This window comes from Typopeltis vanoorti, chromosome 12 (assembly GCF_054136105.1).
Source record: "Typopeltis vanoorti isolate ZY-2024b chromosome 12, IOZ_Tvanoo_1.0, whole genome shotgun sequence".
NCBI classification, from domain to species: Eukaryota; Metazoa; Arthropoda; class Arachnida; order Uropygi; family Thelyphonidae; genus Typopeltis; species Typopeltis vanoorti.
The window spans coordinates 134,735,357-134,749,893 of NC_143560.1; the positions used below are offsets into that span (position 1 = coordinate 134,735,357).

General features: G+C 36.8%; 1 protein-coding gene across 4 annotated transcripts in view; it reads right to left on the bottom strand.

Annotated features, from left to right (window-relative positions):
• The window catches only part of DNAlig4 (DNA ligase 4), a 588,281-nt gene that overhangs the window by 24,602 nt on the left and 549,142 nt on the right, over positions 1-14,537 (bottom strand). For 3 of the 4 annotated variants that reach the window (XM_090401217.1, XM_090401216.1, XM_090401218.1), the window contains one exon: positions 10,265-10,411. The exons of the other annotated variant lie outside the window; for it this stretch is intronic. In XM_090401217.1, the coding sequence (XP_090257343.1) occupies positions 10,265-10,411 (147 nt within the window). The remainder of the gene's footprint in view (positions 1-10,264; positions 10,412-14,537) is intronic. 4 annotated transcript variants of the gene reach the window in all.

Consider the following 14,537-nt stretch of genomic DNA (forward strand, 5'->3'; position numbering starts at 1 on the left):
TACATGCCTTATATTAATCCTAAGTCTTACCAGTTATTTTCCAATATTTCCACTTATGTTCATATCTTTTGTGCCCAGCTTCTTTACCATTCTTATTCGTTTTTCTACTATTCCACTGACTTTTGCATCTTCAACTGATTTAATACACCCTGCCATGTCATTTACCATGTCTACTGTGATAAATGACTACATTTGCTACTCTAGACTTTTGCTACATTCGTATTGCAAGATTTATCCTTAGACAAAAAATTCTATTCTACCTAATTTTTTCACAACAGTCATCAGAATGAAATCAAAATTGATAAATTTTGATATGGATCTTAAGTACAAAATTTCATTATCATCACAATTCAAAACTTCTTGGTTCCCAAATCTCAAAGATTACTGAATTCTGCTAAGTTGGAGCCCTGAAACAAAAAAGTTGAACTGCAAATTGGAACAGCTCTACAAAATTTTGCAAGGGTTTTCGAATACCAAATCTGAGTAGAATTCGTGTAATAAATGGAAGCAACAATAATAATAATAATTATTATTATTATTATTATTGAACAGTGCATTGAAGAGAATAACAGATATTAAATTTTCATTAAGTGTCTTTAAGAAAGTAAGTGTTCAATACAACGAAGAATCCAGGTTGATATACTGTTGTAAGAAAACAGTACGGATTGATTATTATTATTAACATCTGACCTCCATGGAGTCAGAGACTCATCATAAGAAGTACACACAAAGCTAATTGAACCATACCTTAAACTGATTCAATGTAAATAATAATATCTGGTTAACCGATCAAGTGTTGATCAAGTTAATTAAAATATTGATCAACACTTGATCAGTTAACCAAATATTATTATTTACTATTTATGATCAAGAAAACAACCTTCACTGATTCAATGTGTTCTACATTCACAACACACTAAGGCAAATGCATGCTACTCACCAACAACGCTCTATGTAATGAATCTGCTCCTCACCCTTCTACCTTATACAGTTTCCAAGGATGGCCTCCTGTTCTACCCCCCCCCCCACCTCTCCCATTCTATAAAAAATCTCTTCCATGTCAACATGATAACAACCCCTGAATAACTTATATGTTTCAATCATATCACCTCCTCCTCCAACTATTCACAAGGTCCCTTTTCTGGACCCTTTCCAAAATTTATCAATTTACATACTATCAATCTGTACACATACTCCACGTTCCATAGACCAGTGACCACCTTTGTGAACCTTTTCTGGACCCTGTCTAACATATCATTGTCAGCATGAAAACCCGGTGACCAAATCTGTGCACAATAATTCATATGAGGCTTCATCAATGACTTATACAATGTGATCATAATTTCTTTATTTCTGCAAGTCAGTGTCCTGCACATCACTGCTATTATCCGATGTGACATATTCACAACTTGTGCAATGTGATCATGGAATTTTAGGTCCTTGTCCACCGCCACTTGCACCCTACTTTTGTTCTCCTCTACCTCCTTTAAACTTTCCCCCACCAAGTATATAATTTGCATCCCATTGTTGCATACTAAATTTCAAAACCTTACACTTTGCAACACTGAACTTACAGTACCACTTTACTTGCCCATTAATGAAATCTATCCAAGTCCTCCTATAAGGTCATAACATCTACTTGACTCCGCTTTTCTCTCTCCAATTTTGAATCATCTGCAAAAAAGTTGAAGATGATTCATGTGTAAAACAAATGTTTTACACATGACCATCATGTGTAAAACAAACTCAGAACATCTTTTTAGCTGGGTGTTTAGGAACTTGTTGAAGGTGGGCAGGAGAAGTCTTCTTAGCTGCTGATTTGCAAACATAGGGCACCTGCTCTCCTTGAACAAAGAAATGGCTCTCATCTGCGGAGAGCAAGGATTATGAATGATATGCTGGCTGAAATGTGTGAGGAGATGGGAGTACAGTGCTGCTGCTGGAAGGTAGAGAAGTGAATAGAGAGAATGAATCAGATCGAGAGGGGGAGTGATGTGGAAGAGCAGGAGAGCAAGACAGGAGAGATTGAAGAGGTGGATATGAATAGGGAAGTGAGTGGTATGAGTATAGAAAATGAGAGAATGGGTGTGCAAGAGGAGCAGGGAAACAGGGAGGCTCAGGGTGGACAGGGGTACACAGCGTGAGAAAGGTGGATGCTCCAAGAGGAGGTGAGAGCATGTGTAGGCAGGAAAGGAATGGGATGACCAGGGATCAAGAGGAAACAGTTGGAATTGAAAAGGGTTCTAAAATGAAGAAGCAGAAAGGGAAATGGCCCCAGTTGAGCATGGAGAGATCACATCGAGTGAGTAATATCAGTGGAACAAGCTGTAGATCCAGAAATGAGCTGTTGTGTTTGTATGCAAATGCTAAACGTATAAGAAACAAGGCAGATGAAATGGTTGCAATAATTGCATCTGTTCACCCAAAGATTGTCGGAATAAGTGAGACATGGTTGGAAGAGGATGGCATCCGGACAGGAATAGAGATGGAAGGGTATGATGTGCTTCGTGAGGATAGAAGGGGTAAAAAGGGAGGGGGATTGCTATTGATGATAGAGAAAGAGTTATGTCCATACAAAGTAGAGATGCAAGACAGAAATAGTGCCAGTGGTTTTGAGGCAGTATGGTGTGAGATAGAGGTGAATGGAATCAAATACTTGGTGGGATGTTGTTATAGACCAGGTAATGTGGATGGTGGTGATAGTGAAATGTATAGTCAAATTAGCCAAGCAAATAAGAAAAGGGTGATCATTATGGTCACCCTGATTTTAATTATGGCAATATAGACTGGAATGATAAGATAGCAACTGGAAGTAAAGAAAATGAGTTTCTTGAGTTTTTGAAGGATAACTACCTCAGACAGTATGTAACAGAGGGCACACGAGGATTAAGGGTCTTGGATTTGATCATCTCATCAGAGGATGTAATTATAAATGAGGTGTCAAATCATCCACCAATTGGTGAGAGTGACCATGAGGTGATTACCTGGGTTGTTGCCAGCAGTGCTAGGAGGCCTGTGAGAAAAGGGTATATGTGGAACTACAAAGGGGTGATTATGAAGAGCTCAGGAGACAGCTTGCGGTTGTAGCTTGGAATAAGGAGTTAGCTGGAGAAGAGATCAATGCAGCTTGGGAGATTTTCAAAAACTATCTAGTAGATGCAATGTCTAAATATATGCCAAGGGTGAGAAGGTTAAATAAGGTAGGTGTGAGATGGATGAATAAAGAGATTAAGCATGTGATACAGAGAAAAAGAGAATTGTGGAGGCAGCATAAGAAAAGTGGAAATAACCAATTTCATGAGGTCTACAAAGACCAGGCAAGGAGGGTGACTTGGTTGGTGAGAGTAGCTAAAGAGAGGTATGAAGAGCAGTTAGCTAATGAAGCCAAAAAGAATCCTAGAGAGTTCTTTCGATATGTAGCCAGCAAAAGAAAGAATGATTATGGAAGGATGACATTGATTGGAGAAAATGGTATAAAGACAGCTGTTGCAGAATGTGTGGTGGAGATACTTAATGAGCAGTTCATAAAGATCTTTCAATCTTGTGAATGCGACTTCATGGAGAGATTGAGAGCAGTTGATAATGGGGAGGAGAGACTGACTGTAAGTAAGCAAGAGGTGTTTGAGAAGTTGAGTAAACTAGATGTAAATAAAGCTGTGGGACTTGATAATATATCACCGCATATTCTGAAGGAATGTCTGCCTTGACATATTTTTTAATAAGAGTCTTGCATTTGGTCAAGTTCCTAAGGAGTGGAAGGAGGGCAAGATTGTGCCACTTCATAAAGGAGGTGATCGAACTGAAGCATCAAACTATAGGCCTATCTGTCGGGTGTTGTGGTTAAGTTGTTGGAGAAGCTTGTGAGAACTAGGATCCAGAGTTGGATTGACAACAATGGTATTATCTTTGATGGACAGCATGGATTTGCTAAAGTGAGGTCATGTTTTAGTAATTTACTACTTATTACAATAAAGTGACTGCTTCCTTGGACAGAGGAGAAGGATACACAGTAATATACTTGGATTTTGCAAAGGTTTTTGATAGAGTACCTCATGATAAGTTGACAGTCAAACTAGAGGAAGTGGGGTTGGATATTAGATTAGTGCATTGGATTGGAGACTGGCTATCTGATAGTTATCAACAAGTTGTGTATCAGGATGCAATATCCAGGAAAAGGAAAGTCGCTGGAGTGCCTCAGGGGTCTGTTTAAGGGCCATTACTGTTTAATTTGTATATTAATGATATTGGCATTTGGATGGAGATATTCAGTTGTTTGCAGATGATGCAAAGTTGGGAAACCATAAAGAGTAGTGAAGATGTTGTGGCCTTACAAGAAGACTTGAATAAATTGAGTGATTGGGCACGGAAATGGGGATGCGAGTTGAATGTTGCAAAATGTAAGGTTTTAAATTTTAGAAAACAAAGATGGGATGCAGAATTTATGCTTGGTGAGAATATATTGTTGGAGGTAGAGGAAATAAGAGATCTGCGGGTGATAGTGGATAAGGATCTAAAATTTAGGGGACACATCACCAAAATTGTGAACACAACACGAAGGCTTCTGGGAATGATGCGGAGGACACTGACGTGTAGAAGTAGGGAGATTCTTGTTCCGTTGTATAAGGCTTTGATTAGGCCACACATGGACTATTGTGCCCAGATTTGGTCACCTGGTTTTCAGAAGGATGAAGAGATGTTGGAAAGGGTCCAAAGGTGACTGACTAAGGTAGTAGTTTCTGACCTCTGGAATGTCGAGTATGAGGAAAGATTAAGAAGATATAATTTGCAGAGTCTGGTGGAGAGGAGGAAGAGGGGAGATATGATAGAGACCTACAAGTTGGTAAGGGGTTGTTATAGGATCAATGGTGGAGAAGTTCTACAGAGAATAGTGGGAGATCAGGGGAGAACCAGAGGTCATCCTTGGAAACTGTATAAAGAGGGTGTGAGTAGGGGAGTGAGAAGCAGGTTTTTTTCATGCAGAGTTGTGAATGATTGGAATGCCTGAACTCCTTGCCTGAGAGTGTGGTGTCTGCAAGGAGTTTGAGTGTGTTTAAGACACGGTATGATGAGATATGTGTGTGATAAAAGGACCTCCCAGATGAGTCTTTGACTCCATGAGGTCATGGGGTAATAATAATAATAATAATAATAATAATAATCTGAGAATATGACTTTCTTCGAATTTTCAATAGTCGAATCTTTACAATTTTGCCTGCTGGAGCCTCTTTTCTGCATAGCTTTTGTCAACAGTTGTTTCTTTTTTTTTGGTCCAGTCCTCCCTGCTTCCATCAATCTTCGACAGACTGTCATATCAGAAACATTACTCCCACTAGCTGCTAAATCTCTATTTAAGTCTACAGCAGACGATCTTGGATTTATTTTGCTTTTCCTAATTCGTAAATGATCTTGAGTAAGTGCAGTTTCCTTTTCTGTCAAGAGTACATGTCTCTGTCAAGAGTTAAAACTCTTTAAAATTGCATTAACACCACACTCATTGGCAATTTGTCTTTGAGTACATATTTTTGAAGACTTTCTTGGAGATGTATACATTTTATATCTACACATAATGAATAAAATACTATGAAAGTCAACTTGTTTACGTTATTAAATACACAACACATTACTAATAAACATCATAGAAGCAGTTAAATCGTGTTGCATTCAACAAAAATAGTGAACTAAAACCAAACCCAAATATAGTAAACTGAAACTAAAACCACAAACTTGACGATTCAGCTTGTTCAGATTAATTTGTTCACTACTGTGTATATATAAATATATATATATCAGGGGCGTATATTCAGGATGAGCCAGGTGTGTGGTGCAAATTCACAGAATAGCAATTTCACTGACATATTTTTGTATTTATTCCTGTTAAAGACTCTTGTAATTGTTTTGCTGGCTTTGCATGATTACTAAAATTAAACGCAATATACTAATGCTCATGAAGAGGAGACATTTTAATGCATAAACGTTGTATCACATTTGTGTTAATAGCCTGGGTATGAGGTCACAAATATGGACACATTTCAGCCCTTTAAACAGATGTGCAGATTGCGCAGTGTGTCAAATTATGAGTGTTCCAGTAGTTTTAAGCAGTCCAGAAGATGAAGCAGGGTGTGCACTGAGACAACAGCACCCAGAAGTTGTTAGCGGCTGTGAATGGTTATTGTGTGAAGCAATCCACCTGAACATTCTCATAGTTACTATCTTAGTTTTCTGAGTTTCATCTGTTTTGCGTGCGTGAAGTGTGAACTGACGTGTTTATGATACCGATATAGAAAAGTTTTTAATATATATTTATAATTTTCAATATAAACAATTTATAACTTTTTCCCCCCATATTTACAATGTCCCGTTTTCTGCCAGAGCTTTCGCGGATTGTATGATTATAGCCGAAGGAGGTTGGAATTTGTGTACAAGTAAGTAAAACGAATTATTTCAGCCTTTCTTTGGTTCAATCTGGAAAATTAATAATTTCCCAAGTGATTACTTTTTCCAATTTCTGTGCATATTATATATTGCTGTATTTAAACATTTTATCAAAATTCAAATTATCCATGTCTCACTTTAGTATTTGCCAATGATAATCTAATCTCACCATGAAGCATAAGTCCTTTGTGCTTCTCACATAAACGGCACGTGTGAAGCATAGTTATTCTTCATTTGGCCTTTATGCTTTCCATATTTAAAATTATATTAATTGATAAATTAAAGTATTCAAAGTTATCCTACAATTAATTACATTGGAACAATTAAGATGAGTGCTGATGCACTATACATTCTTAAAACTCTCATACACCAATAAAAATGCAATCATATGGTCAAATCGATGTGAATTTTGTATCACGGGTTGCATAAGCCACACGATAGCACACTCAACCAAAATGGGCACGCAATGCAGAAAATATTAAAAATATTTTGGCCACAACATATAACAAATGATGAGATATATAAACAGATAAAACTAAAAAGTATTGCAGTGACAGAGAAAGATGCAGACAGAAGTGATTGGCCTTGTACTGAGAATAGGAAGAGAAGAGATTCCATGGATAGTTTGATAAGATACCAGAAAGAAAAAGGAAGATTTAGAGTATAATGCAATAGCAACTATACCATCATTTAAACGAGTAAAACTGTGATACAGAATTTGAGTATATAGTAACCAGTAACATGGTGAGATAGAATGTGGGCATAAATCAATGGCTAAAGGAGACAATAGCCACAGAGCGGGATGAGTCTGCCTGGAGAAGAATAGTATACTGGTGGCAAGGGAAGGTTGGTGAGGTCAGAGATATGTGAGACAGTAGGAATAATGATGTGAAAGAAGAGTAAAACTGTTCCGAAATAGGAGAATTTATGATTTTTCTTTTGCCTGAATGATGGTGATTCATCCTTTTCTTGCTATGTCTACAAAATTTTATCTTACAAGGTTAATTTGTTGGGTTTCAAGGTTAATATGCTAGCAACAAAGCTTTTATTGTTGCAAAATCCACTCTTTGCAGTATTAGTTTTTATTTATGCTAGCCTGGTTGGCTGAGTAGTTAATGTATCCACTCTCTAGCCAAAAGGCTGTGGGTTCAAATCTCGCGATGTTAGTCATTGTCTGTGGAAATACTAGTGATGGTGGTAGGTGGTAGATGGTGGATTGAGTGGTGGAGACAGAGAGCTGTGGAGTAGATGTCCTCCCTCGATGAGTCTTTGGACTCCCTGGAGGTGTCATGCAATAATAATAATAATAATAATAATAATAATTATTATTACTAACTAATATAAGTTTGTTGAAAACGTTATCAGTAGATATGGCACATGTGTGTGTTAAACATTTCATTAAGCTTTAATCTCTATTAGTGTTGTGAGTATCATAGTACACCTGTTCAGGAGAGTGAAATTATTATTATTATTATGTAACACCTCTATGGAGTCCAAAGACTCATTGAGGGAGGGCACCAACTACAACTACACCAATGCCATCTACCGCCTATCACCAACACTAGTATTTCCATAGACAATCACACACATCCATGCCCATGGCAGGATTTTAACCCACAGCCTTTTGGCCGGACAGCAGATACGTTAACTACTCAGACAATCAGGCCAGCATAAATAAAAACTAATACTGCAAAGAGTGAATTTTGCAACAATAAAAGCTTTGTTGCTAACATATTAAACTTGAGCATGAATGCAATATTATGCTGGACATCAGTGAAATCATAAGACCCATCATATATAAGTCTGCTGACATTATTTTTCTAAACGTGAAATTTTTCTCCTTTGTTTAATGGTCTTTATGCAGATTCAAACTTTTATAAGAATTATGGGAACTAAAGAGCAGTTACAAAATAATCAAACTATTCATATAGTAGTAAGATATGATACTTTAAGAAAGTGGGACTGCTTGTGTTATCCTGATTATATTTTAATCCTCATGTATATGTACATATATAGCAATGCATCAATTATCCAGCCAAAGAAGGAGAGTTATTTTGCCAGTCGGATAATTGAAGGAATTTATCTATATATATGTACACACACACACACATATACGTTTTTTAGGATTAAATGACTGGGAAACCGAGATGAGAGATAAAAAATAGATTTTAATGGCACGACTAGTTTCGTCTTTTAACAGACTTCTTCAGGTGCAAGAAAATATAGAAATAACCAACAAAACCGTAAAGGGATTAACTCTAAACAGCACAAAAAGTTAGCGAATACATTTCAATGTTAATGTTTGTGTATTTAAAAACATTTGCTCTCTGACTATTAACAAATTCCTGTTTAATCCAGTCCTTCGCCATAATGAGGATACCACAAATGTTAAAGGAAACTTTTCTCTTCCCTACATCAGCTCTGTCTCTCCCAAACTGGTCAAGGTTCTCAGGAAATATAACATACAGACTTCATTTAAACCTCTGCTCTTTACTGAACAGACCTAAAGCTAGACATAACAACCTAAAATATCCCGGAGTCTACCAGATTTGGTTCAAATGTGAGGAAACCATACTTTGGCCAAACAGAGAAATCCATTGAGCTATGCATCGAGGAGCATCAGAGAGACATAAGTTACAGGAGAACTTGAGCCAGTGCTCTGCCTAGCCATGTTCTGTTTTTTGCGAATTTTAATAAAGAGATCCGCATCCATCCAGTACTATGGGACAAGTCTAATAATATTTTTCGTTGTTATGATGAACTTGAAAGAAAGATAGTAGAATCCAAAGAAATCATTTTCAATCCTATACATCTCAACAGCAACCTAAGTTACAACTTATCAGACTGTAATTGTGCTGCTATCCAATATTGGCATATATGAGATTTTGAGCACATGCACATGCCCAACAATGTAGTCAGAGAGAGAATGTTTTTAAATACATAAACATCAATGCATTAATGTTGGAATGTATTTGCTAACTTTTTGTGCTGTTTAGAGTTAATCCCTTTATGGCTTTGTTGGTTATTTCTATTTTTTCTTGCATCTGAAGTCTGTTAAAAGACGAAACTAGTCATGCCATTAAAATCTATTTTTTTATCTCTCATCTCAGTTTCCTAGTCATTTAATCCTAAAAAGCATGTACTTCAACTGAGTAAATCAGTCATCTAACACACACACACACACACACACACACACACACACACACACACACACACACACACACACACACACACACACACACACAATCTGTCTTGATATATAAAAATTCTTTATCATCATCATGTGGAATTAATTATGTAGTAACACAAAATGCACTATAGGAAGATACAGGATAATATATAGAACTGAAAATACAGTTTTTATTCTAGACTACAAATGAATGAATTAAAACCGATCAGAGGTTCAGGAAATTTATCTTACCCTCAATTGGCTAGGTAAGAGGGTAAGATAAATTTATTATCTTACCCTCTGTATTATCAAAAACATAAATTCCACATGATCTTCTTCTTCTTCTGCGCATCTATCCCACTTTGATAGTACAACCCCCAGCCTACCTGTTGCTGAGCCTGCACTGGATGGGGGGGGGGATGTATTTTTGACTGTAGCAGCGTGTGTTCATGGGCTGGTTTGCCTGTTCTGAGGGACAAAAAAATTGAGTTTCCAGGAGATATACCGCCTATACTGATTGAGCTACAAAGGCTCTATAAATTCTACATGGTGATAATAATAAATTCTTGTGCTCTGGCTATTGGAAAAACGAGCAGATATCAAAATCAGAAATAAAAATGTTACATTTATTTAAATATATAAATAAATGTATAATGAACTTACTCTGAATGTACAATAACATGTGTTGTGTGATTATCCAATTCAGATGTTACAGTTGCTCCATACAAACGAAGTTGAAGCACCATAATATCCAGTGGATCAGGGATAAAAAAAATACCCTCAGTTTGCTTATGAATATCCAAATAAATCCTTAATAGAAGAAAAAAAAAATGGATATGAATGACTACAATAAAATCATTCAGTTAACATAGCACACAAAATGCCATACATTTATTCATGTCAGAACTCTAAATTATATTTGCCATAGAATCATTCAAATAATTTGAATTATATGCATTTGAAGTATCTCCACATCTACTTATACAGAGAAGCAGCTCGCTTCAAGTTGCCATAGTATCCTACTGTATAATACACAACAACTAACCTTTCAGAGATATAATCATGCTTATAAGGAGAGTCAATACACACGTTGGTTGGTTGATTTATGGTTTACTTTCACAAGGACAGTAAAATCACACTGCACCATTGGGATATAGTTAAGCTATACACAAGGGTAATAAACAGCTAATTAAGTTTTGAGATTGATGATCTGTGTTAGGTCATTGCTAGTGGCAAATACCTTGCCTATTCCTGCTGCCTGATCCCTGAAATTAGAAGGAAAGCCTAATTTGAAATGTGGACATTAAAGTCCCCAAGAAGGATGGTGTTTTTGACTGCAGAACACCAAGCTTTAGAGAGAGAGAGAGAGTTGAAGAAAACAGAGCTGTTATCAGACTTTGGGGAGCAATAGAGATGTGCTATATATATATATATATATATATATATATATATATAATTTGAATTTAATAATATTTATATTAATTTTATTAATATTATTTATTTATTAATATTATTTATTTATTAATATTAATAATATTTAATAATAATTATATAATTATATATATATATATATATATATATACAGGGTGTTCGGGATAAATTTGACATATTTATAATTAATTATATTTTTCCGTAAGTTACATGTATTAACACACACTTCTCTTCATTTAAAAGTTTGGACCCTTCTTCATTCATATACAAGATGTCAGAAAGGATGGATAGCTGGAACCCACCTGAATCATGGAAGAGAATAACTTGTATCATGATGATTCGTGCCCGCCATCAAAATAAGGATATTACGACTGCTGCCCAATGCTCCCTGAATACAGTAAAAACAATCAGGCATGAACTAGAGACTTGCAATGGTGACTACGAGGATGTAGCAAGAAGAAAGATCCCTAGCAGACGATCTGATTGCGTTCGTACAGCAGAATTCCTCGCAAATCTGCAGGAACAGGTGTTGAAGAACCCTGGCATTGGAATTCGGGCTTTGTTCGTGGAGTTGCTAACTGTAGTCAAGCCCTGGATAACAAGGGTAGCCAATGGTAGGCCGTATGTATGGCAGCAGGATTCGGCCCCTTGCCACACCTCTGGGAAAAGTCAAAAATGGTTGTCTGAAAATTTCTACGACTTCACCAGTCCAAATGTTTGGCCTCCAAACTCCCCCAGACCTTAACCCCATGGATTATTTTGTATGGGGCGCAGTTGAAAAAGACACCAATCGCACTTCCAGTAATACAAAAGCCCAGTTAATGGATAAAATTAAAACAGTTTTTGCGGCCCTTCCCAGGGAGACTGTAGCATCAGCTTGTTCGAGGTTCCGAAGCAGAATTGAAGCTGTGATCGATGCTAATGGTGGTTATTTTGAGTAAATCTTGTTGATAGTATTGTAATTAACTCTGCCTGTAATGTTTTTTTGTCAATTCATTAAATTTAATAGATACAAAGAAGATTTTCTTTTTCCTTACGAAACTGTCAAATTTATCCCGAACACCCTGTATATATAATTTTAAAACTGATCTATGCTGTATCTACATATAATTTACATTTATGATCATATGTATTTGTAATTCTTTTTCAAAAGTTAAAAACTTTATGCAGTTGTCTGACTGATAAGATTTCACTGAGTGTATATAACTCAGCCAGATTAATTAAAACTCTTTATTTCTTGAGTCAACTGTTGGCACTCCACCAAAATATGGCAAGTGATAAGACGAGCACTGTATTGTTCATACATAGGTGGGTCATCATCCTTTAAAAGGTAAGAATGTGTACAATGACTGTGACCTATTCAGAGCCTAGCAAGAACAATTTCCTTTCTTCTGTTTCTATGTTGATTAGACTGTCAATGTTTAACCTTGTGCCATTAATTTTCAATGCTTGCTGCCATGATGGATGCAACAGATTAATTAACTTGGCCTTTTTTAACTGTGTAATTTGTATAGGAGAGTAATATGATAAATGATATGAGCTGACCTGGCTGCTGCATGTGTAACCAGTGTGGCTGGGAATCAAGCATGACCAAACATCAAAATTAAGGATCGTCATCATATACAATAATCATAAAACATCATAAAGAACTGGATGCGAATTGTACATAGGACAGGAGGTAGACTGTAAAGAATTTAAGAAATCTATATTATTATTATTATTATTATTAAACAAGACCTCATGGAGTCAAAGACTCATCTAGGAGGTCCTTTTATCTCACACACATCTCATCTTACCGCATCTTAAACACATTCAAACTCCTTGCAGACACCACACTCTCAGGCAAGGCATTCCAATCATTCACAACTCTGCACAAAAAATACCAAAAAACCTGCCTCTCACTCCCCTACTCACACCCTCTTTATACAGTTTCCAGGGATGACCTCTGGTTCTCCCCTGATCTCCCACTATTCTCTGTAGAACTTCTCCACCATTGATCCTACAACAACCCCTTACCAACTTGTAGGTCTCTATCATATCTCCCCTCTTCCTTCTCTTCACTAGACTCTGCAAATTACATCTTTTCAATCTTTCCTCATACTCGACATTCCAGAGGTCAGAAACTACCTTAGTCAGTCGCCTTTGGACCCTTTCCAACATCTCTTCATCCTTCTGAAAACCAGGTGACCAAATCTGGGCACAATAGTCCATGTGTGGCCTAATCAAAGCCTTATACAATGGAACAAGAATCTCCCTACTTCTACACGTCAGTGTCCTCCTCATCATTCCCAGAAGTCTTTGTGTTGTCTTCACAATTTTGGTGATGTGTCCCCTAAATTTTAGATCCTTATCCACTATCACTCCCAGATCTCTTATTTCCTCTACTTCCAACAATATATTCTCACCAAGCATAAATTCTGCATCCCATCTTTGTTTTCCAAATTTTAAAACCTTACATTTTGCAACATTGAACTCACATCCCCATTTGCTTGCCCAATCACTCAATTTATTCAAGTCTTCTTGCAAGGCCACAACATCCTCACTACTCTTTATGGTTCGTCCCAACTTTGCATCATCTGCAAACAACTGAATATCTCCATCCAAATCTTCGCCAATATCATTAATATACAAGTTAAATAGTAATGGCCCTAAAACAGATCCCCGAGGCACTCCACTAGTGACTTTCCTTTTCCTGGATATTGCACCCCATACACAACTTGTTGATACCTATCAGATAGCCAGTCTCCAATCCAATAATCTAATATCCAACCCCATCTGCTCTGGTTTGACTGTCAACTTATCATGAGGTACTCTATCAAAAGCTTTTGCGAAATCCAAGTATATTACTGTGTATCCTTCTCCTCTGTCCAAGGAAGCAGTCACTTTATTGTAATAAGTAAGTAGATTACTAAAACACGACCTCCCTTTAGCAAATCCATGCTGTCCATCAAAGATTATACCATTGTTGTCAACCCAACTCTGGATCCTAGTTCTCACAAGCTTCTCCAACAACTTAACCACAACAACTGACACACAGATAGGCCTATAGTTTGATGCTTGTGTTCGATCACCTCCTTTATGAAGTGGCACAATCTTGCCCTCCTTCCACTCTTTAGGGACTTGACCAAGTGCAAGACTCGTATTAAAAAAATATGTCAAGGCAGGTGTCAACTCTCTGGCACATTCCTTCAGAATACGTGGTGATATATAAATAATACATTTTTGGTAGCAGTTTACTTTTATATAAAAAAATATGTCAAGGCAGGTGTCAACTCTCTGGCACATTCCTTCAGAATACGTGGTGATATATAAATAATACATTTTTGGTAAAATAATACTTTTATATATAAAGCACAAGGCGAATGACATGTGGCTTAGCTGTATAATTAGTGCATTCTAGTGGGATCTGACTGGATATAATGTATTCAGGAAACAGCAGCACAACCAACAGAGGTCTCAGATCTTGAAGTGTCAGTACAGACAGGTAAGGAATCAGAGTGCTCTG